Below are 27141 nucleotides of genomic sequence, written 5' to 3' on the forward strand. Positions count from 1 at the left end.
CAGAGGAAATGTGATTATTATATAGGTTGCTTAATATAATATGCTAAAACTGCCCTGGATATGGAATCTTTTCTGAAAAAATAGCTTGTAATTTTCTCATCTAATTTTTGTACCATATTTCCAAACTAAAGGACATCTAGTTTTATCCTCAGTGATGTCTTTAGCATCACACAGTGCCTTTGATGCCAAATGAAATGCAATACACTCATACTTTTGTGTGAAAAGAATATATGGCTGGCATATTTGAAATTCCTGTGGCCTTAATTTTCTTTAGTTGAGGAAAATGTTATAGGGATAGAAATGTGAACTGGTATGCTATAGTCTCTTATGTCTGTTTATAGTATATGGTTTTCTTTCCATTGAGCCAGGGCTAACCTTATGGCTGCTAAAAGGAAACAAATCCAAGTGCCGCAACACACTTTAAATTTTTTTTCCATCTTGGGATTTGTTTGCTCTGTTTCAACCTGGAAGTTGAACTTCTATTTGACTTAAACATATTTGTAACAAGAGATACAATACCTTGGTAACGCTGGATTTGTTTTGGTCTCATAGGTTTTTGAATGTCTGATGGCCTGTCTGTTCCTTATTTAAATTATGGAGAGCAGATGTTATGGCTTCAAGCAGATAAAAGCCTGGACATACTGTAGCATAAGGTTTAGGCTTTCTTTGTGACCCAGGCACACAAGCTTCCTTTTAGCTCTGAATCAGTTTAAAACACGTTTGGCCCCCAAACCTCTCTCTCACATTCCCTTTGTTAGTGTGCCAGTGTAACTGACAATAGCTCAGGATAAGCCATGTGCCCCTCCATTGAGTGGCCAGCTGGAAAGCCGAAAAATCCTGCTCACAAAGTGTGGGGTTTTTTTTTTTTTAAATAGTGGTACAAGTGTCTTATTCTTATTTGTCACTTAAAATGGATTTGTCCCAATCTGGCCTTCTCTCAAACTACTGTTTGAACTCTTGAGTTATAAACTTCTAAAATTATATTTTTGGATTATATTGGATTATATGTTTGTAGAATGACAGTTTTATTTATATACTTCACTGGGATAAATAGTGACATAGATGTTTCACTTGCACGCGTGTCCCAGATACACACACTCCATCTTCATTTACTGACAGTGCATCTTAACCCACGCAATGTATGGGGGGATGGATGCTGCCTTGAGGAGCACAGCAACTCATTACTCCACTGAAGTCCATACTGGCCTCCTTCACAGTAACACTGTTTTTTGAGAACTTGCAAAGGTGCTATTCTATCTTTAGAATATTTTAAAAACCCGGTTGCACATAAATCTGTCTAGTATACTCTCCCCTTGATGACCATGACAGCTGAACGTCAGATGCTTGCCTCCAGAAAGCCATGCTTGTCCAAAAATAAAAGCTGTTTATAACTTTGAAGAGCCAGGTGTGCATGATCTCAAAATAAAAAAGGAGTCATATAAAAAATGGAAACTAGGACAACTAACAAAGGATGAATATAGGCAAGCAACACGGGAATGCAGGGGCAAGATTAGAAAGGCAAAGGCACAAAATGAGATCAAACTAGCTACAGGCATAAAGGGAAACAAGAAGACCTTTTATAAATACATTAAAAGCAAGAGGAAGACCAAGGACAGGGTAGGCCCACTGTTTAGTGAGGAGGGAGAAGCAGTAACAGGGAACTTGGAAATGGCGGAGATGCTCAATGACTTCTTTGTTTCGGTCTTCACCGAGAAGTCTGGAGGTGTGCCTAACGTAGTGAATACAAGCAAAGAGAGGGTAAGTTTAGAAGATAGGATACACAAAGAACAAGTTAAAAATCACTTAGGAAAGTTAGATGTCAGCAAGTCACCAGGTCCTGATGAAATGCATCCCAGGATACTCAAGGAGCTGATAGAGGAGGTATCTGAGCCTTTAGCTATGATCTTTGAAAAATCATGGCAGACAGGGGAGATTCCAGAAGACTGGAAAAGGGCAAATATTGTGCCCATCTATAAAAAGGGGAATAAGAACAACCCAGGAAACTACAGACCGGTCAGTTTAATGTCTGTCCCAGGGAAGATAATGGAGCAGGTAATTAAGGAAATCATATGCAAACACTTGGAAGGTAATAAAGTGATAGGGAATAGCCAGCATGGGTTTGTGAAGAACAAGTCATGCCAAACTAATCTGATAGCTTTCTTTGATAAGATAATGAGCCTTGTGGATAAGGGAGAAGTGGTGGATGTCATATACCTAGACTTTAGTAAGGCATTTGATACGGTCTCGAACGATATTCTTATTGATAAACTAGGCAAATATAACTTAGATAGGGCCACGATAAGGTGGGTGCATAATTGGCTGGATAACCGTAGTCAGAGAGTTGTTGTTAACGGTTCTAAATCCTGCTGGAAAGGGATAACAAGTGGAGTTCCGCAAGGGTCTGTTTTGGGACCCGTACTGTTCAATATCTTCATCAATGATGTAGATATTGGGATAGAGAGTACGCTTATTAAGTTTGCAGATGATACCAAACTGGGTGGGGTTGCGACTTCTTTGGAGGATAGGGACATAATTCAAAATGACCTTAGCAAGTTAGAGAAATGGTCAGAGGTAAACAGGATGAGGTTTAATAAAGAGAAATGCAAAGTGCTCCAGTTAGGAAGGAACAATCAGTTCCATACATACAAGATGGGAAGCGACTGTCTAGGAAGGAGCATGGCGGAAAGGGATCTAGGGGTCATAGTGGACCATAAGTTGAATATGAGTCAACAGTGTGATGCTGTTGCAAAAAAAGCAAATATGATTCTAGGTTGTATCAACAGGTGTGTTGTAAGCAAAACTCGTGAAGTCATTCTGCCGCTGTACTCTGCACTAGTTAGGCCTCAGCTGGAGTACTGTGTCCAGTTCTGGGCGCCACATTTCAAGAAAGTTGTGGAGAAATTGGAAAGGGTACAGAGAAGAGCGACAAGAATGATTAAAGGTCTAGAGAACATGACCTATGAAGCCAGGCTTCATGAACTGGGCTTGTTTAGTTTGGAAAAAAGAAGATTAAGGGGGGACATGATAGCGGTTTTCAAATATCTAAAAGGGTGTCACAAGGAGGAAGGAGAAAATTTGTTCCTCTTGGTTTCTGAGGACAGGACAAGGAGTAATGGGCTTAAAGTGCAGCAGGGGAGGTTTAGATTGGACATTAGGAAAAAATTCCTAACTGTCAGGGTGGTCAAATATTGGAATAAATTGCCAAGGGAGGTGGTGGAATCTCCCTCTCTGGAGATATTTAAGAACAGGTTAGATAGACATCTGTCAGGGATGGTGTAGACGGAGCTTGGTCCTGCCTTGAGGGCGGGGGGCTGGACTCGATGACCTCTCGAGGTCCCTTCCAGTCCTATTATTCTATGATTCTATATCAATGGAAGTAAAAGCAAATATTATGCTTTTGAGGACTTCCTTATCCTGACTGATTGCAGCAAACACCCGAGTTGTGATATATATATGCCCCTGCCCTGAGGAGCTTAAAATTTTTGTATAGTTCCTTGCACAAGAGGGCTCTAGACCTGATGTTTGGCAGGCCAGATCCAGCCTGCAGGACGTATTTTGTCTGCCCCGATCTAGACCACCCTTAATAGCTGTTTGTCTAATCAATAAGTGTTTTATTTAGCCACGTATAGCATATATCCTCTCCCCTTCCACGTCAGTACGTTGTCCTTCCTGGCTGTTGAAGTAGGTTATTTCAGTTTGTTGTTTTTCATTCTATTATAGAACTTGGCAAGTGATGTGGGGGCTAAATGCATGTTTTCTTTTTGTCACTGAGTTTGTTGACATTCCTACATTGCTGTATCTTGTTCCTTAGCATTCAGAAACACACTGGCCTTTGTCTTCCTTCTGAACTTGTTTTCTTCTTCCCCTTGGTGGTGGAGAATCCTACAAGACCTTCAGAGCTTGACTTTTAAGAAAGCTGTGTCCTGCCACAGCACTTGAGACCAGGAGAGGCAACTTTGTCATTCCTTAGAACCGGACTTCCCTCCGGTGGGAGTGGGGATTGATAGCTGTTGCTCTTAGCAGAGGGTCATTGGCTGTGGAATTTACTCCCTTGTGTGGCTAGTGATAGCTGTCAGGGTGCAACGAGGGGCCCATTTGTTAAATTGTGAGATTATAAGGGTTTCTCTCCTGGTAGTAGTAAGGGATGGCTGGAAGTGATTTGTGGTTTTTTTTTTTTTTTTTTTTGTTAAATGTATGGCTACCAAATGCCATTGTGATAGGCACCATGCCTTAAAATGAATAAAATGTGGGCAGTTTCTACATGCATTTAGTGCTGATTAGCTAGTTCCCATTCCTGCTGAGACAATTAATTACTCTGCAGTTCTGTTTTAAAAAGATTGCTAAAAAGGAATCTTCTTACTCCATAGATTCCCTTATGTCTCATCACTTGTTTATTAAATTCTACTCAAACACCTGTACAGCCTCCTGACTCCCAATGCCTTGTGCGTTTTGTAGTCATTTTACACCTGTCCATAGTGAACCATTCAGACCTGCATTTTCATATCCCTCTTCTAACAGTGCCTTGAAATTGTAAGGGTTCTGATTTTGTGTGCCATGAAGGCAATAGATGTGTTTACCTCTAACTTTTCTTTTCTGTTTCCTTGTCAGAGAGAATCTGGAGGAGAAAACAAGCCTAAACAAATTGCATACCATTTTTATTTTGGCACCAGTGATCTCATACTGTTCATTATAGAACTGCAGAGCTTTAATTAATGACATGTAAATATATTGTAATGATTGTATTTGCATACTGAGTGAGGTTTTGGTACCTCAGGTTGTGATGTATTTTAATTAAGGATTAATTAGAAATGATGGGAATTACATTTGGTGTAGTATAATTATTTTACGTTTTGATGAATATGTAGTGGGTGTTGTGCTGGGGAATGTATAATACCTTGTTAGTGTACGTGACAGCTCCAGTGTAAAAGGCATTATGGTCCTGAAGGGTGTTTTTCAAAAGGATTCATAAAAGTGATGGATGGCTAGAAAAAGATTTGGGCATACTATTAAGCCTGGGAAAGTTTGAGTCATGCTTAAAACACTGAATATGTGATAACTACGTAAATAGAATGGCAGAACACTTACTTAGATCTGTCTGGTTACCTCCTGGACAGATTAAAAAAAGACTAATTAAGGCTTAAATTATATTTTGTCCCAGGTTTATACTGGGGATGTTAAATTTCGATTAATCAGCTAATCGAGTAGTTGATGGACTTTCCATTGACTAATCTATTAATAAAGGGGAAACATAGTGGATTCAAAGGGGGAGAGGCACTGGGAACCTGTGCCAGCGGGCACCGAAGCAGTCCCCACTGGTGCGGGTTCCCCTCTGCCTCTTCCTTTGAAATGTACAAGAGCTGCAGGCGGCTCTTGTACATTTCAAAGGGAGAGGAGCAGCAATTGGGACCAGTGTGAGCTATGGATGTGAACAACTAGCTTATTGGATAGTTGACTAGTTGCTTCCCCCCCTAGGTGCCTCTATCAGAGGCAGCAAAGGCTGGGGGAAGAGGGTGCTTCAAAGTGGCAGTGCTGTGTGGAGCCCGGGGTCTGCAGGTTTGAAATGCCACGTGCAACTCAGGGCCAGCTGGGTCTCTAGCTGCATGTGGCATTTCAAAGTGGCAATGTCATGTGGAGCCTGGGATCAGCTGGGGACTCTCCTGCTGACCCCAGTCTGTGTGGCGTTGCTGCTTTGAAACACCATGGGAGACTGCTGTAGTCCCCTGCTGGCCCCATGCTCCTTGAAGTGCTTTTGCTTTCGGAGGAGGAGGCACCCTTATCGACTTTGAAAATTGCATCGACTATTCGGTTAGCCAGTTCATCTAAATTTAACATCGCTACTGTGAGCGGGACTGTTTCAGTCCCCGCTCATGCTCTTTCCCCACTGCTCTCTGCCACCCGTGGAGACGGTGCTGGGGGGAACCAGTTTTTAAGCCAACTCCCCCCCAACATCGGCTCCTGCTCCCCCCTTGCTGCCTCTCTCTGATAGGGGCAGCAAGGGAGGGGGGTGAAATGACTAGTCGAGTTCCTACTTGACTATCCGATAAGCATTTGCATCTGTCTGTCCATCCGAGTCCATTTATTCAAGAACTCCTCCTAAACAGTAACAGCTAGGACCACCAGATTTGGCATGCAGCTTCCTCTTATCATAACTTAAAGCCAGGCAAGGATTTGGTTGTTCCATGACAATGGGATATGCCTGGAATGCTTTTTTCTCTCATTACATGGAAAGGGTGTGATCTGGTTGGAGGGATGGTTATACTGCAGTATGGGAGGCAACCGGGGCCAGTGATGGGAACCAAGGCAGCTATAACCCCATTGGGACATCAGGGGGCAGGGGTGGAGAAAGGGACAGCTATCAACTGTATATTTCAGAGAGTTTGTCTTGGTCTGTCCCCCAGCAGGGACACATGTACCTTTCCGCTGGTTGTGCCCACTGCAGCGGCCATGGAAATGCTTCTCTGTTGGTTCCAAGCTGCTCCAGTGAGAGGCTTGGGGTAGGCCTCCCTCCCGAATGCAGCCTGCACACTGAACCCCTCACGCCCAGCCCCACCCCAGCGCGATGATTTAAATGAAGAAAAACAAAAAATATTTTAGTTAAGGGCTCGAACAACACTGGATAGATCTTCCAGTGTAACTTATTTTTCTTTTATTCATCATCTGGTACTGTTCATGGTAATATCTAACTGCCAGAAAAAGTCCAGCTACTCCCACTTTTGTTCAATAGTCTTGATACACAACCCTGTGTTATTAATTTTGCTTGTTGTACATTTTAAAGTGTTTTAAAATGCAGTACTCCCCTAGTGTAGCTGCAAAGTGTTGATCTTTTTGTCTAGTTTGATATACTAATCATTTATTAAGGTATTAATTCAGTGATGAACAAATTGATCTAATTAGCTTAGAGGTTCAGTGGGCTACCAGAAGGTAATACATTGCTAGCCCATCACTAAACTTAAGTGACCAAACCAATCTGCACAGTACTATATGGGGAAAATGGTGTGCGATACCCATGTTAGTTTAGAAGTTTTTGATCACTGATATTTCCTTTGTCTTTATTTTAATGTATGTGAGAGACTAGCAGATTATCATTTTGCTAGCGTTGGGAGATCAGATTGGGGCAACTCAAGGCTAAAATATACTTGCCATGGGCGAGTCGATTGCCTGATTTGTTGAGCAATACTTAATGAGCCGCCATTTTGTGCAAGCTCCATCTACACAGCTCCTTTTTGCACAAAATCCCCCTCTTGTGCAAGAGCTTTTCTCCCAGAAAAAAAGTGGCAGAACGGCTCTTGCACAAGAGGGTTTTTTGTACAAAAATGGTGCAAAAAATGGCGGTTTTGAACCATACAGTCCAGTATTTGAGCTTTCTGTTTGGGGAAACAATTGAGAAAATATAAACGTCCGGTATTTTTTAAATAAGATGTAATGTAGATTGTGATGTAATGTCAAGTGTGTCCGGTATTTGTGTTGAAACCATCTGGCAACCCTAGTGCTGCAAATGTTCCTGATTTGAAGGAGCATATTGACTAGTGGTTTTTAATGCTTCCATTTTACTTCTCTTGCCAAGTCCTGAAAGCTGGTGGTGTTTCGAGGAGACAAAGTTATAGGCAGACAGATGGGTGTAGCAAATGGTGGTAGCAGGTATGAGATTGGATTTTTTTAAATTCAGGCCAAAGTTATAAGGAGATTCACCTGCTTCTTAAGAGATTCTAAAATGATTTAGCTCTTGCCTCTGTCAAAGGCTAGAATTTGTTTAAAGAATTCTTAGCTTCTCATTTTTCTACTGTTCCAAACACTTTTTTTGGTGGGAGACAAATCTGTACTAAATAAAGATGGTGTGGACTAAAATAACTTGCAGGCAAGTTGTGATACCTAAATACCCTTCCACAAGCTGATTTTAATACCACCCTGTACAGTGCCTGTGCTAATTATGGTTTTGTTTGTTCAAACCTTTTTCATGATTCCAGGCTCTGGAGGGTTGTTATATAAATGAATGCAGCTTTTGTTCTCACTGATTTGAACAGGCTACTGCTTGCAGCAAATTCTTGGTTATGAATTCTTCAAATAGATTGGTTAGTTTGAACAAATCAGATTTTTTTATTAATAACAAAAGTAACTTCAATATTAAACTAATTGAAGAGAGATGTTGAAAAGTATTATGCCTAAAAATTGACCACCTATGACAGCTGCCCCAGTGAAGGTCTGGTTTTGAGGAGTTTAATATCTTTATTTAACTATTAAAATATTTGATCTTTGGGCAATTATGTGTATAATTTAAGTGAATTATAGTAATGCCAGGAGGAGTTTACAATATACGTTATGTAGCAAATCTTTTTTTTTTTTTTTTAAAAAAGAGCTGAGTTCTATTTCTTAGGTCTAATCATCTCAACAGAGTGCCAGAAAATACTATATTTTCCGGCGTATAAGACGACTTTTGATGCTTAAAAACATCCCCCAAAAATTGGGGGTTGTCTTATATGCCAGGTATTCAGGCGGCGGGGCAGCCCAGGCGCGCGAGCCCCTCCGCGGCTTTGCAAAGCCTCGGGGGAAGCCGGTGGCGGGACATCCCAGGCAAGCCTGGGATGCCCCGCCGCCGGCTTCCCCCGAGGCTTTGCAAAGCTGCGGCGGGGCAGCCCAGGCGCGCCGGGGCTGTCCCACTGCCGGGGCGTCCTCAGAGGCTTTGCTCCCGGTGTCCCTAGTCTGCTGGAGACGGTCCCCAGCAGACCAGAGGCACCGGGAGCAAAGCCGAAGTGGCGGCGGGGTGCCGCGCTTCTGAGGCTTTGCTCTGGCAAAGCCTCAGAGGCGCGGGACCCCGCCGCTGCTGCGGCTTTGCTCCTGGTGCCTCTGGTCTGCTGGGGACCGTCTCCAGCAGACCAGGGACACCGGGAGCAAAGCCGGGGAGGTGGAGGGGTGCTGGGGTATAAGACGAAAACCTATCTTTTTAACTAAAAAATTAGGGGGCCCAGTAGCCTTATACGCCGGAAAATACGGTAAACCTCTGACTTACCAGTGTAGAAATGTAACCTACAAAGTGTTACTACCTTAACTCTGTCTCTGACTTAACTCTGTCTGCGAGTCCATTTGTTCAAGAACTCCTCCTAAATGGTAAGAGCTAGAGCCACCAAATGTGGTATGTAGCTTCCATTTTTTCTAATTTAAAGCAAGATCATGATTTGGTTGTGCCAGGACGACGGGCAGCCCTGGGAAAGGGACTTCTTTCTATAACATGCAAAGGGAGGGGCTGCTGTTTGGAGGGACGCAAAACTGAGAGTGGCCACTGGGGGCATTGAGCCTGCCAGGTAAAGCTGTCCTGCAGACAGTCCACTGGGGGGCAGCTGTACCACGAAAGGAGTGGCCAGCAAGCTTGGGTCCCAAACATTTTCTCCTTTTCCAGCCCTTGTCCACAGCGCCTCATGGGAGAAGAGAGAGAGTCTCAGGTGGCTGGCGGGAGAGAATGCATCTTCTCTGCTTACAGGGAACACTACCTTGGGCTCGCTTGTCCCTGTGCTCACAGTCCCAATGCCCACCTGTGTTTCAGAACTATTTGAAAATAGAAGACTGGCATGTAAGGGAAGAATTATTGATTGGAAAGTTAGAGAGTAAAACAAAGTTAAGGACCATGGGGCTGTTAGCTATAGGAGGCAAGGCAATATTTCCTACATGCATTGTGTTTCACTATGCATCATGCATTTTAATACCATTTAAAAGGGGAGAACTTTTTGCCTATTCTCTGGAGGTAATGCCAGGCTGTTGCTCAAGATTTTGTCTGAAATACTTCAGTAAGTATGCTGTCTAAAACTGAACATATAGTAGAGGAATACTGTACATAAAATGATATACCTGTAATCCATATTGGTCTGTTAGAGATGCTCTTGCTTTCTTGCAAAAGATGTAGTACATATTAGGGATGTTAAATATAAGTTAATTAACTAATCTACAAGTTGATGGATTTTCCATCAACTAGTCAATTAGACAATAAGCAGGGAAGCCTCAGCAAGGTTAGCTCCCAGCCCTGTGCGTTAACCCTGCTGCCTTTGAAATGTATTAAGAACTGACCTGGCGTGAGTTGGGCCAGCTGATTCCCGCCTCACGCTGAGTCCCCCCTGCTGCACTTTAGCCTTTTAAATATATTAAGAGTCTGGAGGCTCTTAATACATTTAAAAGGCTAAAATGCAGCAAGGGGTACCCAGCCTCAGCTGGGAATCAGCTGGCCCGGCTTGAGTTGTGCCCTCCTGGCTGCACTTCTGATTTAAGAGCCAGCAAGCTCCTTAATACATTTAAAAAGCAGAGTCGCAGCGTCTGGGACTGGGCATGAGCCAGGAATCAGCTGAGCCCCAACTTGAGCCTGGTCCCTGCTACTCCCTTGCCCCCTGTGGAGATGGTGCTAGGGGGAACTGGCTTTTAAGCCAGCTCCTGCTCTCTTCCCCCCCACCCCCCGCTGCCTCTAATAGAGGCAACTAGGGGGGGGGGGAGTGACTAGTCGAGGGGCTAGTCTGCTATCTAATAAGCTTTCGTTTATCAGACAGTCGACTAGTTGCTTACATCCCTAGTACATATAAGATGCAAAAATTAAGAACTGTTTTCTCTAGGGGATATGAAAGGAATTCAGGATTACTTCCAGCTGTTGGAAGATAGTTGATTTTCTTTTGCTGGAGACATGTAACTTTTTAAAAGTTAAGCAACTGAGGGAGTGTTTAGCTGGTAAAATAGAACTATTTTTGAGTAAAGCCAGTGCGGTTATGTGGAACAAGCTTTATGGAGTAAAGTCGTTTTGTGTTGACACCCTAGTCCTGTGTGCATGCCTTTGGACTATGTTTATTTTCTGGCAAAGGCAGAAAGAATGGATTGAGGGAGAACAATTTGACTACATTGGCATTTTAGAGTAAGATTGTATAGTCTCGTCTTACTGTCTGCATGTCTTATAATTTGTATATGATCTCTAAAATATTGTGGCAACAAGAGTTAGACTAATTTTTGTGTGTGTTTTCAGAATTGCGAATGTTGGCTTATGGATTTCTAATTGTAAGCTAACCTTGATTTTATGTATATTTCTGTATTTTATCATCAGTGTATATTAATGTCACTGTACTTATTCAATCCTAAATTGATAGTGTTGAATTAAGATTGAAAGGATCTTAACTGGTTAATGCATTACAAAGGCAAATTCCCCTTTCTGAATATTCACATTTCCACACCAAATTCTGTGAATGACCCACTTCACACTGACTTTGATTAGCTTTAACAACACAATCAACTTCTTCCTTATATATCCTCCTGCCTCTGTAACTTCCACTCCAATTCATTTGGCGAAGTCAGTTTTACCCACAAAATCCTGTGCCCTAATAAATCTGCTAGTTTCTAAGGTGCCACGGGACTCCTTGTTGCTTTTGCAGATACGGACTAACATGGCCACCCTCCTGAGACTTAAGACCAGAGCCAATCCTTAAACCCTCCTAATAGGTCACTGGGCATCCCTCTCTGGCAGGGCTCTAACGATGGGAGGCTTCTTGGGGTTGTATGTACTACCCCTGTCCCCGACTCCACCTGCCACCCCCAGGTGATTTCTCTCCTTCCCCTGGTGGGCCCAGCAGGACAGTGGGGCTAGAGCAGTTTCTGGCTGTTATCTCCACACTGCTGCTGGTACGTCCCTGTGGCCAGGGGGAGGTGTGTGCAGAGTACGGATGTAAAATCCCATTTAAAATGTTAACCAGTAACCAGCGTGCTGCTTAGCAGGTGGGAGGCCACTGGAGCTGCCGTCCCCCACCTTGAGCTCACTGCGGCTAAGCCAGGCCGGCGGGGGCCAGTTAACTGGTTATCCTGGTAAGCATGCTAGTAAGGCAATGCTTATCAGGTAACCAGTTACCCCTTTACATCCCTAGTGCAGAGCCATCCCAGCCATCCTATTCATGGGCTTGGGACAGTTGGCCTGAACCATCTTGCACTTTGGGGGACATTGCAGTAGCCACCCCACTGTCCTATGGACAGTACGGTCCCCCATGCCCATATTAGCCTGTGGTGCCCTAGGTGGCTGGGGCTGGTGGCAAGTGTTGGGCTCCCCCTGCATTCTCCATGGTAGTGGTAGTCATATGGAAGTGGAGTGACTGGGCTGGCCTGGGAGGAGATGGTGCAGCAAACCCGAGGTTGCTGCATCGCTCCACTTCCTTGCAGTTTCTGCCACTACACCATACTGAATCAGGATCCTGGACTGGAACTGTCTCCAGCAATAGCCAGCCCCTGATGCTTCTGAAGATGGTGAAGCCCTGCATGAGCCAATATGGGAGTTATCTGTTCTTGATATCCTAACCTTTAATAGTTAGAGATTAGCCCCAAGACCTGACACATGAGGCTTTCATTCCCTTCCAAAATCTTTTTAATGTTAATTAGTTTAACTCTATTTTCTTGTTATACATATAAATGTACACTCTTTGAATTTTGGTTAATTCTTGGTCTCAATAGCATCTTGTGAGTTTTGAATTTGTTGCGATTCAGTTTCATTAACTGCCCCCTTTTTCCTTGTACTTGAAGATGTGACTGTTAAAATCTGTGAAAATAATTTAAATAAATCATCAGAATTAAAGCTTTTTACCCTACTTCAGAAATAACTTTTTGATCCTTGTTTATATTTATCTAGTGTTAAGTATTCGCGGTATTCAGGAGGAAGATCCCCCCGATGCTCAACTAATGAGACTAGATAACATGTTGCTGGCAGAGGGTGTCTCCGGGCCCGAGAAGAGAGGAAGAGGAGGACCTACGGCTGTAGCAGCAACATCAGGTGGCTGTCCAAATGACAATAGCATTGAACACTCTGACTACAGGGCCAAGCTGTCACAGATCCGACAGATATACCACTCTGAGCTAGAGAAATATGAACAGGTGATCTTTCTGCATGGAAGAGTTTTTATCATCTCAATTAAAAAATATAACCATTTTTCCTTTGCTGTTGGTTGTAAGTGCAGAACAGGGAGTATAATCTATTAATGTGAATGCAAGGATGGCAAATTCAATTAAAAAATCTTCAGCTTGCTATGTTAGATTAAGGCTAAAATGAAAGGACTTTTGACATTCATTAACTTGCCTAGATTGATGTCTAAACTAACTGAAAGATTTTACTTGTTGCAGTATTTTAAGAGCAAATAGAGGAGTAAAGCTAAATGTGAAATAAAATATCCTGGATTTATTTGCTTATTGGGGAAATTAAACTGAACTTTGGGGGTACTTTATTGTGTTTGTCAATCTGATTTATTTTTAGGCTTGCAGTGAGTTCACCACCCACGTTATGAACCTTCTCAGAGAACAGAGTAGAACAAGGCCAATTTCACCCAAAGAAATTGAGCGCATGGTGAACATAATCCATGGCAAATTCAGCACTATCCAGATGCAACTGAAACAGAGCACGTGTGAAGCAGTGATGATTCTGCGCTCACGATTTCTTGATGCAAGGTAATAAAAAAGCATGACCCAATGGCAATAGCTATTGGCTTGAACTAGGTTTTGTGATGTGTCTCGATGACAGTAATTATAAGTTGCAAGTCCTGCATTTACAACCTTAAACTAGTATAAATATATTTAAATATACACCACATGTCATGTGCATGACGTATGCTTTGTTAATATAGAATTTCAATAGCAATTAAGTCTGTCTTGTGTATTTGCTGAAACAATATAGAGTAGATTTCAGAGATGAGAGATTTGTGATAAGTACTTTAACATAGGGCAACAAACATAGGGCAACAAACAGGTCCCATATGAAGAGAGATTAAAAAGACTGGGACTTTTCAGCTTAGAAAAGAGGAGACTAAGGGGGGATATGATTGAGGTCTATAAAATCATGACTAGTGTGGAAAAGTGATAAGGAAAAGATTTTTTACTTGTTCCCATAATATAAGCACTAGGGGTCATCAAATGAAGTTAATATATGATGGGTTTAAAACAAACAAAAGTTTTTCTTCACACAGCGCACAGTCAACTTGTGGAACTTCTTGCCAGAGAATATTGTGAAGACTAGGACTAGAACAGAGTTCAAAAAAGAGCTTGATAAATTCATGGAGGTTAGGTTCAGGATGGGTAGGAATGATGTCCCTAGCCTCTGTTTGTCTGAGGCTGGAAATGGATGGCAGGAGAGGGATCATGTGTTGATTACCTGATGTGTTTACTCCGTCTTGGGGCACCTGGCATGGGCAACTGTTGGTAGACAGGATACTGGGCTAGATGGACCTTTGATCTGATCCAGTATGGCCATTATGTTTAGCAGAAAGAATAACTATTGTGTATTTATAGGCGTAAACGGCGTAACTTCAGCAAACAGGCAACAGAAGTACTGAATGAATATTTTTATTCCCACCTGAGTAACCCTTACCCCAGTGAAGAAGCCAAAGAAGAGCTAGCAAAGAAGGGTGGCATTACAGTCTCACAGGTATACAGTGCTTTACCCAAATTGCTGTAATTGTAAAGATGCTTTTTTATTTTTAAAATTTTGTGTGGCTTTTGCAAAATACCAATAGTCCTCTGTCACTAGGACACTTGCAATTATACTCTCATGGCTCATTATGAAAAGAGGCTTTTATAATTCTAGATTTTATTAGATGGAAAAATTTGCCACACCACCTCTAAGTTTTTTTTTTTTTTTTCCATTTAGTTTAAGAGCTACGTCTGGTAGCAACCTCAATAACTACTAGAAAACAAAGATAATGTGCTCGGGTACTGACAGGACTGTCTTTCTAGGTCTCTAACTGGTTTGGTAACAAAAGAATCCGGTACAAAAAAAATATGGGGAAGTTCCAGGAAGAGGCTAACATTTATGCTGCAAAAACAGCAGTGGACGCTACAAATGTGGTGGCCCAGGGTAACCAGGCAAACTCTCCATCGACACCAAATTCTGGTAAGAACCCCAGTAAAGAAAAGCTGTCTGTAAAATAAGTATTTCTTGTGTCCCTGCTTGAGAAGTCTCTCTAGTCCAGAGCCAGTGCACATTCATGTGTCTACTGAAGATTGTTAAAGGAAAAAAATCACCTTAACTGGGTGATTTAAAAACAAAGACATTACTGCTTTCCTCTCTACATGGAAATATGCCCTTTGCTGGGCTGTCACACTTCCATGAGAGGTGTGTTTTATGAAGGGTTGTATCCAGAGCTTAATAACAGGGCTCACAAGTTTTTTTTTGTTTGCTTGGGTTTTTCACATCATTCATAATAGATGCAGCAAGCAAATAGGTGCCAGGGCTGTGAACTGCCAGCCTAGAGATGCTGGCTCAGCCCTGGGCCAAATTAAGCACTGACACACACCTGGATCCCTCTTCCCATCAGTGTTATATCTGTGGGACCAAATCCCTTGGTCTTTTACTTTTTTCTACAGGAAGCTGCCCACATGGAATTCTGAGGAGGCATAAAGCCACAGGGGAGGAGGGGACACGATGGCTTGCATGTCGGCAATCCCTAGCTGGCAGAATGATTCTTAGGGGATGTAGTCCATTGGAGTGGCTCTTCCTGGTCTGTGGGTGACCAGCCTCCCTCACTTATCCCTCCCAGAGACATATCTCTTGATGTGAGAACTCCCCAGGTGACTGGGGATGCATGTGAGCTTGTATCTGTGATCAAACAAACCCCATTACAGAGCCCCATCCCTGGGCTGAGCTGGGCAGCAGACAGGCTGTGGCTCAGGCCTGTACCCAGGCTGAGCAGCAAAACAGTCAGGATTCCTAGCTCTGGTGAAGGGCCAACAAGTGCAGGTTTCTTGCTGAGGAGAAGGGGGGATGCAGGCCCACCCACTCTGCTTTGTCCCAGCCCAGGGCCCTAGCAGTGGCAGAGTGGTCCTGACTGCAGCGTTGCAGACAGGTGTTCTCTATTCTTGGGCCACTTCCTCGCTCCCCCTCAGGCCATACCTGGCTCCATAGAGGGTCATCCTGGTTGTTGAAGGCCTCAGCTAGTGCTTGTAGTTCCTCTGTACTCCGGTCTATAAGTGGCCTTTGCAATCCTGGCCATTCCTTGTCTCCCTCAGGATCTGCAGTTGCCTCCCAGCTCGGGAGCTTGCAGGAGGTATCTGGCTCCTCTGGTGACTGTCTTTCAACTGAGTTCTCTGGCCTGCCTTTTGTAGGTCTGTTCCCCCCTGACTAATTTCTGGTGGGAGGGCTGAATATGGTGTAGCTCTGCCCACCTGGGTTCGGTGGCTGAGTCTGCACTGAGGATGTGTGGTTAAAGTTAGAAGTAAGTGCATTTGAAGCTCAGTCTCAGGTTTGGAGAGCAGAAATGTGCATAAAACCACCTTTCTATCTCTTACCCCTAAACTTGGATCTTGCACTGACTGCTGCTTAGCTGGACCCAAGGTTTTGGCCTTTTAATCTCTCTTCACGGTAATTGGACTCTTGTTTTGAATGCAAATTAACTTAATTTGAATGTGAGATTGAAAATGATTTAGGTATCCAAAAATGCAAATAATTGCCCTATTGGGATTTTCAGAAACATTCTGATGCTGACCACCCATTGATTTCATTGGTGAATTTGGCACCTGAATGCTTCTGAAAATGCCAACAGGCACCTTTCTGCATCTTTAGAGCCTAATACTTCTGAAAATCTCAGGTGCAGTCCATGTTTTAGTAATCTTGGTCATGGTTTCATTATAAAGGTGTACCCTGAATACTTCCCAAACGGGGAAGTACGTATCATGGACCAGATGGCTTGTCTTTCGCTGGTAAAGACAGTAATTATAGCAGTTTTTCTCATTTCACCTGTATTTGCTTTCTCAAGGCATATAATTGCCCAGGGTGTTTGAAAGTTGCCTGTTTTGCAAGGATAGGGTCGTTTGTTTTCCTTCAAATTTAAGATAATTTAATATTTTTGCTTTTGAAAGAGCCAAATTATTATTTGGCTAAAGTTGTTTGTTTTTTTTTCTCCCCCCGCCCCTTCCCCTCAGGTTCCTCTGGCTCTTTTAAGATGACAAATTCTGGAGATTCATTTATAAACTTGCAGTCACTGACTTCCTATCAGAACTCCCCAGTGGGAGCCAATGTGCAGTCACAGGTAGGCATGTGGGAGAACTGGCACATAGCTTGTTGACAAAGCTAAATGTCTCATTTGATACGGTTCTTCCCTCCTGTATGGATGCAGACTATTTCCCTTGTTAATCCAATCCCATATGATTTTTGTTTTAGATGGATTCTTTACATCATGTCATACACCAGACAGGAAGATATGACACCATTGTGGGGAATCCTTTGTATACAACGCAGCGCATTGATGTAAGGAGCTTGATTTCACTTACAGTAGATGAGTGAATTTTTTAGTATAAACTAGAAAGAATACATCTCTCATATTGCACACAAACTCTCTGTATCTTAACATAGTTGTATATTGCTGTTTGTAAAATGATGAATTCCAGAATGTAATGGTGTTCCTAGCCTCTGTTCGTCAGAGGCTGGAATGGGTGGGTGACTGGATGGATCACTTGATGATTCCCTGTTCTTTTCATTCCCTCTGGAGGCACCTGGCATTGACCACTATTGGAAGACAGGATACTGAGCTACATGGACCTTTGGTCTGACCTAGTATGGCCAGTCTTATGTTTTGCTACTCCTGCTCTACTCTCAGGCCTGTCTACACTGGGAATTAGCAGCATTTGATTGATTTTTCTAAACAGAGTCCACGCTACCAAGGCTGTTCCGTCAACTTCCAGGGCCATTAAAAGTCAATTTCGGTACTCCCCCTTTCACAAGAATTAACCACTAAATTGGATCTTGCATGGTTAACTTTCTGGTAGTACAGATGCAGCATTGTGAAAGTCGACATTCTTGGCCTCCAGATGGTGTCCCACGGTGCCCAGTGATGACCAGTCTCGCCATGGCTTTCAACGCTACTGCTCTCCAGGTGAACAGGCAGAGCCCAGGAAATTTTGAATTAATTTCCTGTGTGGCAGCATGGGTGTGCAGGTAGCACACCCAACCTTGAGTTGTATGAATTCAAGTTCCATGAGCTCCATGAGTTCCAGGGTCACAAATGAGCACTTGCAAGGAGCATGCTGTATGGGGAGAAGAATCTGTTCTTGCAGAACTATGAACCAGCAAAAGAGAAGCTGATATTTATGCCGAGATTGCAAAGGGCATGGAGGAGAGAGGATATGCCAGGGATGCCTAGCAGTGGTGCGTGAAAACAAAGGAGCTGAGGAATCATGGAATCTTAGAACACTGGAACTGGAAGGAACCTTAAGAGATCATGGAGTCCAGTCCCCTGCCCTCACAGCAGGACCAAGCTCCACCTAGACCATCCCTGATAGAGGTCTATCTAATCTGCTCTTAATATCTCAAGAAATGGAGATTCCACAATCTCCCTAGGCAATTTATTCCAATGTTTAACCACTCTGACAGGCAGGAAGCTTTTCCTAATGTCCAACCCAAACCTCCCTTGCTGCAGTTTAAGCCCAGTGCTTCTTGTCCTGTCCTTAGAGGCCAAGGAAAACAATTTTTCTCCCTCTTCCTTGTGACACCCTTTTAGATACTTGAAAACCACTATCCTGTTCCCTCTGTCTTCTCCTTTTCAAACTAAACAAGCCCAACTCTTTCAGTTTTCCTTCACAGGTTATGTTCTCTAGACCTTTAATCATTCTTGTTGCTTTTCTCTGGACCTTCTCCAATTTCTCCACATCTTTCTTGAAATGTGGTGCCCAGAACTGGACACACTACTCCAATTGAGGCCTTATCAGAAGAGTGACTTCTCGTGTCTTGCTCACAACACTCCTGTTAATGCATCCCAGAATTATGTTTGCTTTTTTTTGCAAGTGTCACACTTTTGACTCCTATTTAGCTTGTGGTCCATTGTGACCCCAGCTCCCTTTCTGCAGTACTCCCTCCTATTCAGTCGCTTCCCATTCTGTATGTGTGAAACAGATTGTTCCTTCCTAAGTAGAGTAATTTGCATTTTCCTTATTAAACTTTATCCTATTTACCTGAGACCATTTCTCCAGTTTGTCCAGATCATTTTGAATTATGACCCTATTCTCAAAAGCACTTGCAACCCCTCCCAGCTTGGTATCATCTGCAAACTTAATGAGTGTACTTTCTATGCCATCATCTAAATAGTTGATGAAGATATTGAACAGAACCGGTCCCAAAACAGACCCCTGTGGAACCCTGCTTGTTATGCCCTTCCACCAGCATGATTGTGAACTGTCAATAACTACTCTCTGAGAGCAGTTATCCAACCGGTTATGTGCCCACCTCATAGTAGCACCATCTAAGTTGTATTTGCCTAGTTTATTGATAAGAAGGTCATGTGAGACCGTATCAAATGCCTTACTAAAGTGTGGGTATACCATGTCCACCGCTTCTCCTTTATCCACAAAACTTGTCCTATCAAAGAATGCTATCAGATTGGTTTGACATGATTTATTCTGTACAAATCCATGCTGACTATTACCTATCACCTTATTTTCTTCCAGATGTTTGCAGATGAATTCCTTAATTACTTGCTTCATTATCTTTCCTGGCACAAAAGTTAAATTGACTGGTCTGTAGTTTCTTGGGTTGTTCTTATTTTCCTTTTTATAGATGGGCACTATATTTGCCCTTTTCCAGTCTTCTGGAATCTCTCTGGTCTTCCATGATTTTTCAAAGATGCTAGCTAACGGCTCAGATACCTCCTCTATCAGCTCCTTGAGTATTCTAGGATGCATTCCATCAGGCCTTGGTGACTTGCAGACATCTAACTTTTCTAAGTTATTTTTAACTTGTTCTTTATATTTTATCTTCTAAACCTACTGCATTTCCACTAGAAATCACTATATTAGGCATCCCTTCATCAGACTTCTTGGAGAAGACTGAAACAAAGAAATCAATAAGCACCTCTGTAATTTCCAAGATTTCTATTATTGTTTCTCTCTCCTCACTGAGCAATGGGCCTACCCTGTCCTTGGATCTTCCTCTTGCTTCTAATATTTTTATAGAATGTCATCCTGTTACCCTTTGTCTCTAGCTTGATTGAGCTTGTTTTGTGCCTGTCTTTCTAATCTTGCCCCTGCATACGTGTGGTGTTTGCTTATATCCATCCTTTGTAATTTGACCTATTTTCCATTTTTATGAGACTCCTTTTCGATTTTTAGATCGTGCAGGATCTCCTGGTTAAGCCAAGGCAGTCTTTTGACATACTTTCTGTCTTTCCTGTGCAGCAGAATAGTTTGCTTTTGAGCCCTTAACGTTTCTTTGAAAAACTGTCAACTCTCTTCAGTTGTTCTTCCTCAGTCTTGCTTCCCTTGGGACCTTACCTACTAGCTTTCTGAGTTTACCAAAATCCGCCTTCCTGAAATCCATTGTCTCAGTTTTGCTGTTTTCCCTTCTACCGTTTCTTAGAATCATGAACTCTGATTCATGATCACTTTCACCCAAGCTGCCTTCCACTTTCAAATTCTCAGCCAGTTCCTCCCTATTTGTTAAAATCAGACCTAGAATAGCTTCCCCCAGTAGCTTTTTCAACCTTTGAAATAAAAAAAAGTCGTATCTGCAGACAAAGGCGGCAAACGGACTGTGTTTAGCATCGCTGTAGACATGCCGTTTCTGAGTAGCCGCCTGTATGTGATCTGTGGGGGGGACCTGACCAGCTTCCTTAGCCAGTCTGTGGATTCCTCACAAGACACTCAAGCAGTCTCGGGCAGGAGCATGGCGGACAGCATGGTGGAGGAATAAGAGAATGGTCAGCAGGTGAGTGGGGCAACCCAGGTTGCCACGAACTTTTCATAAGTTTGGAGATAATCCCTTCCTCCCAGGGGGTTTCACAGTTGGGCACTGATCCCAAGGAGGGCACTTGTGGTAAGTTTACGTTTTTTATCTTGCTAAAAGTGGGTTAAGCCTGTCAGGTATGATCTGTGACAGGCACTGTACCTACATAGCGGGGGTTCCCCAGAACAGCCTGTTAATGTGTCTGGAGATGGAGCGGGAATCCTCCCTACACATCTCTATAAAGCTGTCATAGAAGAATTCAATTCTTCTCACAAGGTTTCTGGGACAACCTACCTTACTCTATCCTCCAAGGACACCTTTCCATGCCAAGCTAGCAGTAAGTGACCAGGTGTCACTGCAGCACAAAGTATTACAGCGTGAAGCCAGATTTCTGGCCACATTCCGTCGTCATCTGCTCCCTGTCATTCTGTGTGATTTGGAAAGGGCTGATAACTTGCTTGGCAACCTGGATGAAGCAAGGGAATCTATTAGCTGATGCCTCTGCAGTAAATTTGTTTGCTTATCCCCAGTGAAGCATGGCTTGAGCCATTGCCCTTCTACCACTCTCTTGCTGTAGGAGTGAGTGAGCAGGTCCAGGCAAATTGTACTGTCCTGGCAAAAAGGGGTGTGTGCCAAGAACACGGGTGCCATGTGAGTCCCTCCCTGCCGCCACAACTGGACCCATTTCCCTTCTGCCTGCAGGCTCGTGCGCTGGCCTGTCCCTTACCATGCTTGCCACCAAACCGAGTCCAGCTGCTCCCGTAAGAACTCTGAGGTGCAAGGTGACCACTAAAAGTATAATTGTGGCCTTGTACATAACTCATCCCTGTCGTCTTTAGAAAGACCTTCATTTTGTTTTAACATAAAAGGAGAAACGTTGTAGAGTGTAAAGTCTGAAGTCAGCCCTTCACTTTTTGTTATAGCGGGAACAGCAGTGAGCCTGCTGTGCACTTCCCTGGCCCCTCCAGTTGTCCACCTGGCACAAATTCACATGCAAAAATGGATGAGGGAAGGGATGTTCAAGGAGCAGATGCAGTCCACCATCATTCACGGGTAGCACAATAAGCAAGTGGGGGAATACGCTGCTGGAGGAGATGCGTGTGGAGCGTGCAGGGAATGGGAAGTGAAGCGCCAAGAGAGAGTGGTGTCCATGGTGGATGTGATGTACCGCATGGCAGTGCTCCAGGACTCTTTCTTGGATAGGCACCCCCCCTTCGGCCCTTGTGGACCAACATTCCCTTCTCCCCACGTTCTATAGCTGCCTCTTCCAGGGGCCCTAGAATACATTGAAGAGTGGGAGTGCAAAGAGTTAAAGGCAGCCTCCCTCTCCACACCCAGCAAGCATTATGAACCAAAAAGCTTTGTGTTCACCCTTCCGTCCCCCCAAGCTCCCGTCTTGGACTCCTTTTCCATCACTGCTCTGTGTTCCCTTAATAAAAAAGCATGATTTGTGAGCAACAGTCTCTTTATTGCTTCTATTGAAGGAGTGAGGGAGGGCTACAGGCAAGTACAGGGGCACTTTGTTGAGAGCAAAACTGGCCATTCGTAAAACTGTTTTTTAAAGCATCTCTGATTAGTGCTGCCTCTCGTTGTGCTCTGGTGTCTAGCTACTAAAAATCCCTGGCTAGGTGCTATGCCTCAGCATTCCATCCAGAAGATACATTTCCCCCTTGCTGTCTCAGATATGGCGCACACAGCAGGCTGCTGCCACAATGGAAATGTTGCTTTTGCTGAGGTCTAAGCTAGTTAACAGACTGCGTCCAAAAGCACATTCTACCACCGCTATGCACTTGCTCAGACTGTAATTGAACTGCTCCTTGCTGAGGTCCAGACTTCCCGTGTACAGTTTCATGAGCCATGGGAGCAAGGGGTCGTCTGAGTCCCCAAAGATCACTGCTGGCATTTCAGTGTCTGATTGTAATTTTCCAGTTTGGCTGGGGGGAAGGGGGAGAAAGTTCCAGCTTCTAGCTTGCTGAACAGGCAGGAGCACCTAAAAATGCACGCCTCATGCACCTTTCTCAGCAATCTCATGTTGATGTCGGTGAAATGATCCTCATGATTCACCAGATCCTACGGCAGCATTGAGAAGTACTCCTTTGCAAGATGGTCTGGTGACAAGATGGGGATGTGCATTCCATCTATTGCTCCACCACAGTTAGAGAACCCTCCACTATGTCATCCACATTGCCCAGAGTCACTGCCCTCCGTAGCAAAAGGGTACTAATTGCGCTGGCTACTTGAATCACAACAGCACCCAGTGTGGATTTCACCACTCCAAATAGATTCCCAGCTGACTGTTCGCTGTCTGGTGTTGCAAGGGTCCACAGGGCTATTGCCAGTTGCTTCTCTGCTGTCAGAGCAAGTTTCATTCTGGTATTCTTATGCTTCAGGGTAGGTGAGAGCCATTTGCAAAGTTCCATGAAAGTGGCTTTACTCGTGCAAAAGTTTTGCAGCCATTGCTAATCATTTCATATATGTATCAGTGCCATCCCACCAATCTGTGCTTGTCTCATGGCACCAGAGCTGGCGTTCCACTGTGTCCAGAGGATCGAGTACTGGTGGCATTTGCAATTCACTCAAATGCTTCACAGAACAGTGTGTTCATGGTCTCCTGAGATTCTTCCTTGTTCTGGCAGACCCTGGATATGCTCTGGACATACTCCAGCATTAGGTGCACCAAGGTTAACTTCAGCATTATGAAGCTTTGAACAAGATACATGATGGGGTCCATGTTCGTGCTGCGATTGCGTCCACGTGGATAACCAACAAGAGAAAAAAGGGTGCGAATGGACTGTTTGCCATGGTTGGAGGGGAGGGAAGGAATGACTGCATTATGGGCTGCTGATGGCATGTTCCCAGAACCCACCTGCTGCAAAGTTTTGGTCCCAGCATGTCCTGGGACCAAACCCAGACTGCAAAGGGGTACAGGTACTGTGGGATAGCTAGTCACAGTGCATCGCTCTCATAGTTGACAGTAACCACTGTACTACTAGAGATGCACTACTTCAAATAACATTGAATTCTAGTGCATAGAGGGAACATGCATCTTTGACGTTACAAAATCAGGTACTAAAAATTGACCTCAGATTCAACCTTATCTTGTAATGTAGACATGGCTTCCACCACTTAGGGTATTTCTGCACAGCAGCATTATTTCAGAATAATGGATATCACGTCTTCACAGCAAACCCATTATTTCAAAATAAATTTGAAATAACAGGCTCCTTATTCTGACTTCTGTAAACCTCATTGTATGACAAGTAAGGGAAGTCAGAGGAAGAGTGCTCTATTTCAAAATCAGTGCTGTGTAGACGTGCCCAAATTTGAAATAAGCTGTGTTGATTTAAGCTGTGCAATTGGCATAGCTCAGGTTGTGTAGCTTATTTTGTGTTTAGCCCTGCAGTGTAGATGTGCCCATAATAACCTGTGTAGCTAAAGGGGCTAGTTAGGTTCTCCGAGTTACTCCAATAGAAAGGCTGTTCTCTAAGCCACGAAAGCTCATCACCTAATAAACCATCTTGTTAGTCTTTAAAGTGCTACACAGTCCTGTTTTTTGTTTCCTCTAAGCTAGAGGTTGTGGCATACATTCCTAAGGGGTTGTGAAGGAATGCCTGGGCGGGACGTGATAGGACCTGGGCCAGCCCCCATGGACTGGGGAAGGAGAGTTACCCAGCTTCTCACTATCTCTAGCTCTAGTCCCATCCCCAGCCACAACCCTGTCTCCTGATATTGTGCCTGGCTCTATTCCCAGTCTGAGAGGTACCTGGGCCTGCACCAGCCCCCAGCCTTTGTCCTTGGCTGTGGCTCTCTTCCTAGCCTGGGGACAAGGCTGTAGGCAAAATGGGGGATGGACCCAAAGCTGGTCACTGGCCCAGCTATCAGCCCCCAGCACAGCCTTGGCCCCTGGCTCCAGCCCACTTACCTTTTATCCCTGGCACTACTCCCAACCCTGGCTCCAGGGCTCTGTGTGTGTGTGTGTGTGTGTGTAAGTAACAGGAGTAAGGGAAAGGGTGCAACACTCAAAAGTTTGGGGACTGCTGGTCTAAGCTGTACTGCTTTAGGAAAATATACACAGGGCTCTAAAGAAAACAGCATGCTGAGCTGCACACTCAGCCTAGCACTATCATTTTGCTCGGCTTATGAGAAATTCATATCTGAAACACTGCTTTCCAGGCACAACAAACTTCTAATAACCTGTAAATGTTAGTGTCCCGTTTTCTGTTTTTGTGTGTTAAATCGTGTTTGGAATGGTCTTTACTGGAAGTAAGAGAAGGGACCTGATGTGGCAAAGAGGTCTTTCACTTCTGGAGCTGCATAAGTCACCAGTGAAATGTTGGTGTATTATGTCTGAGTCATGTGCATTACAATCAGTTTCTTCTGGAGTAGAAGAGCAGCCAGCATGGTGCAGGTGATAAGGTGCACTAGGCCAGAAGAGGCGTATGTAGGGGCAGATTTTGCAGCATGTCTGCACTGTGCCCCATTTTGTTTAATTCCTCATGTCCATAAGCACAGAACTGTTCTACTGAAAATTTGATGTAAATAATATCCTAAGTTTTTAATGACAATAGATTTTTCTCCCCTTCAGGCTAATGGCAGCTGGCAGGATGCTACCACCCCTTCATCAATCACTTCACCTGTTGGAGACCCTGGAAGTGTTAATTCAGATGCGTCCAATTAAGTTTTTAGGACCTATTGATGAGAGGAAAGAGGTCATTAGTGTAATTTGTCAGTGTTGCTCTCTTGCCAATACTATTGTTTATACAACTTGACACAGCTAATTACCTCAGAAAACCCTGGAACCAATAGAAGATTGTGATCACAGTGATACCTCTCTACCTCTCAGCATGACACAGTTGAGTTCTTTTTACTTCTGCCCATTGGGATGTGAAATGGTTTTAAAAGAACTTGCTTCATTTTCCTAACCAAATTCATTTTTTAAATATCAATTTTATGCTAAGAATCTGAAAGTATCTCTAAGACTTGGCAGTTGTCTGTTTTTTTCCAGTTAAAGTTGACTTACTTTCCATAAGATTCTTTTTATAATGAAATTTCTGTTCTAGTTGATAGTTACTAACCATTAACCCCCCTGTATTGTAATTGTACACGTTCTCTGTATTGTAATTTTGTATAGGAAAACAAGCTTTTCTTAACTCAAATTCATTCTGAACTAATTAACCAGAACAGAACATTGCTTTACCAAAACTTTCATTGGACTTTGTTCTTGAATAGGAACTTCCATCTTTTGTGTCTTTTCATGTAGTTCTAATTTAATGTCTAGTGTAAACTCAGACTTCTCTGTGAATAGATTTTGTGCATTTATGAAAATGTTAATACAAAGTCCTTGTTTTCAGTTGAAATTTTATCAAAAATAAACTCCCAAAGCCTTTTTCCTTCCTGCCTTTTTAATGAGATTCTACTCATCCATATGGGCTTGCTGCTTAGTTGTATCTTAGTGCAGCCATTTTGACAGTGCAGAAACCTCACTATACATGAATGATGCATGGGTTGTTTTTGCATTACTTACAATGACACATGCTAAATGACATGTCACCTCTTCCAGGTAGAGTTTGGATAGTAGGACAGCTGTTTCCCCATTAGTTCTCCAGTTTGGTGTATGCTATGCCCTGCTTAGCTGTGTGAGCTGCCACTCTGCACACTCACTCAAGCCTCTAATATGCAAGTCACCCCGCAGATATATATCAGAGGTCTATGCGCAGCCACTCTTGAATTATATATGGGTAACACCCACATGTATCTAGTCCTAGCCTTGCATTCTGGAAACTTAACCCAACAGTACAAGATATAAGCTCATAAAGTCTGTCTTAACCTGGTTAGAGATGTTTCCAGTCATTTCAATCAACCACACTGGTTTAAGATAAAATGTTAAAACAAATTCTTTAGCTATAAAGATGTTTTAAAGAGTGATTATAGGTGGGTAAGATCAGAATTGCTTACAAAAGAGAGACTGAATTGAAAGCTTATTTCTATTTTTCATGCTAAATAAGCTTTGAAAGCAAAAAATTTACAGATTTTTTTCAGTTGTTCATGCTAACTGGGCACACTATCCCCCTCACAGGTCACTGAGTCTTTTTTTGTCTTCCAGATTATCTTGTTTCCTTGAATACAGATGGGGGAAGGAAAGGCCCCATAGTGAGTCACTGTCACTTGTTTATACTCTAGAAGATTTATTCCGGTCCTTAACTCAAGTTTTGTTTTTCTGCATTTAAATCATTATTCTGGGGTGGGGCTGGAAATGAGGGGTTCTGGATGCAGGCAGCGCTGTGAAGAGAGGACAACTCCAGCCCTATGAGAAGCGCCTGGCCATTGCCACTACAGCAGCACAGCTGGGGGACAGATGGACACACAGACAAGCTCTCTGAAATATACACTAGATAGCAGTCTCTGGGCCTGCCACAGACGGGCTGCTTCGGAGGAGAGCAGCCCCTGTC

At 43.4% G+C, this 27141-nt stretch overlaps 1 protein-coding gene and 1 long non-coding RNA gene across 2 annotated transcripts in view; both read left to right on the plus strand.

Moving 5' to 3' along the window:
• PBX4 (PBX homeobox 4) overlaps positions 1–26082 on the plus strand; it is a 34465-nt gene extending 8383 nt beyond the window's left edge. Inside the window, exons 3-9 of the mRNA XM_075902472.2 lie at positions 12629–12870; positions 13247–13437; positions 14275–14410; positions 14719–14875; positions 16903–17009; positions 17141–17227; positions 25278–26082. Of these exons, the coding sequence (XP_075758587.1) occupies positions 12629–12870; positions 13247–13437; positions 14275–14410; positions 14719–14875; positions 16903–17009; positions 17141–17227; positions 25278–25370 (1013 nt within the window). The 3' untranslated portion in view covers positions 25371–26082. The remainder of the gene's footprint in view (positions 1–12628; positions 12871–13246; positions 13438–14274; positions 14411–14718; positions 14876–16902; positions 17010–17140; positions 17228–25277) is intronic.
• LOC142818970 (uncharacterized) lies at positions 17234–22145 on the plus strand. Its single transcript, XR_012896669.2, has 2 exons — positions 17234–20674; positions 21616–22145. It is a non-coding gene; the product is annotated as an uncharacterized LOC142818970 (long non-coding RNA).
• Positions 26083–27141: the final 1059 nt, after the last annotated feature.

This window comes from Pelodiscus sinensis, chromosome 31 (assembly GCF_052426305.1).
Source record: "Pelodiscus sinensis isolate ZL-2025 chromosome 31, ASM5242630v1, whole genome shotgun sequence".
Taxonomy (NCBI): domain Eukaryota; kingdom Metazoa; phylum Chordata; order Testudines; family Trionychidae; genus Pelodiscus; species Pelodiscus sinensis.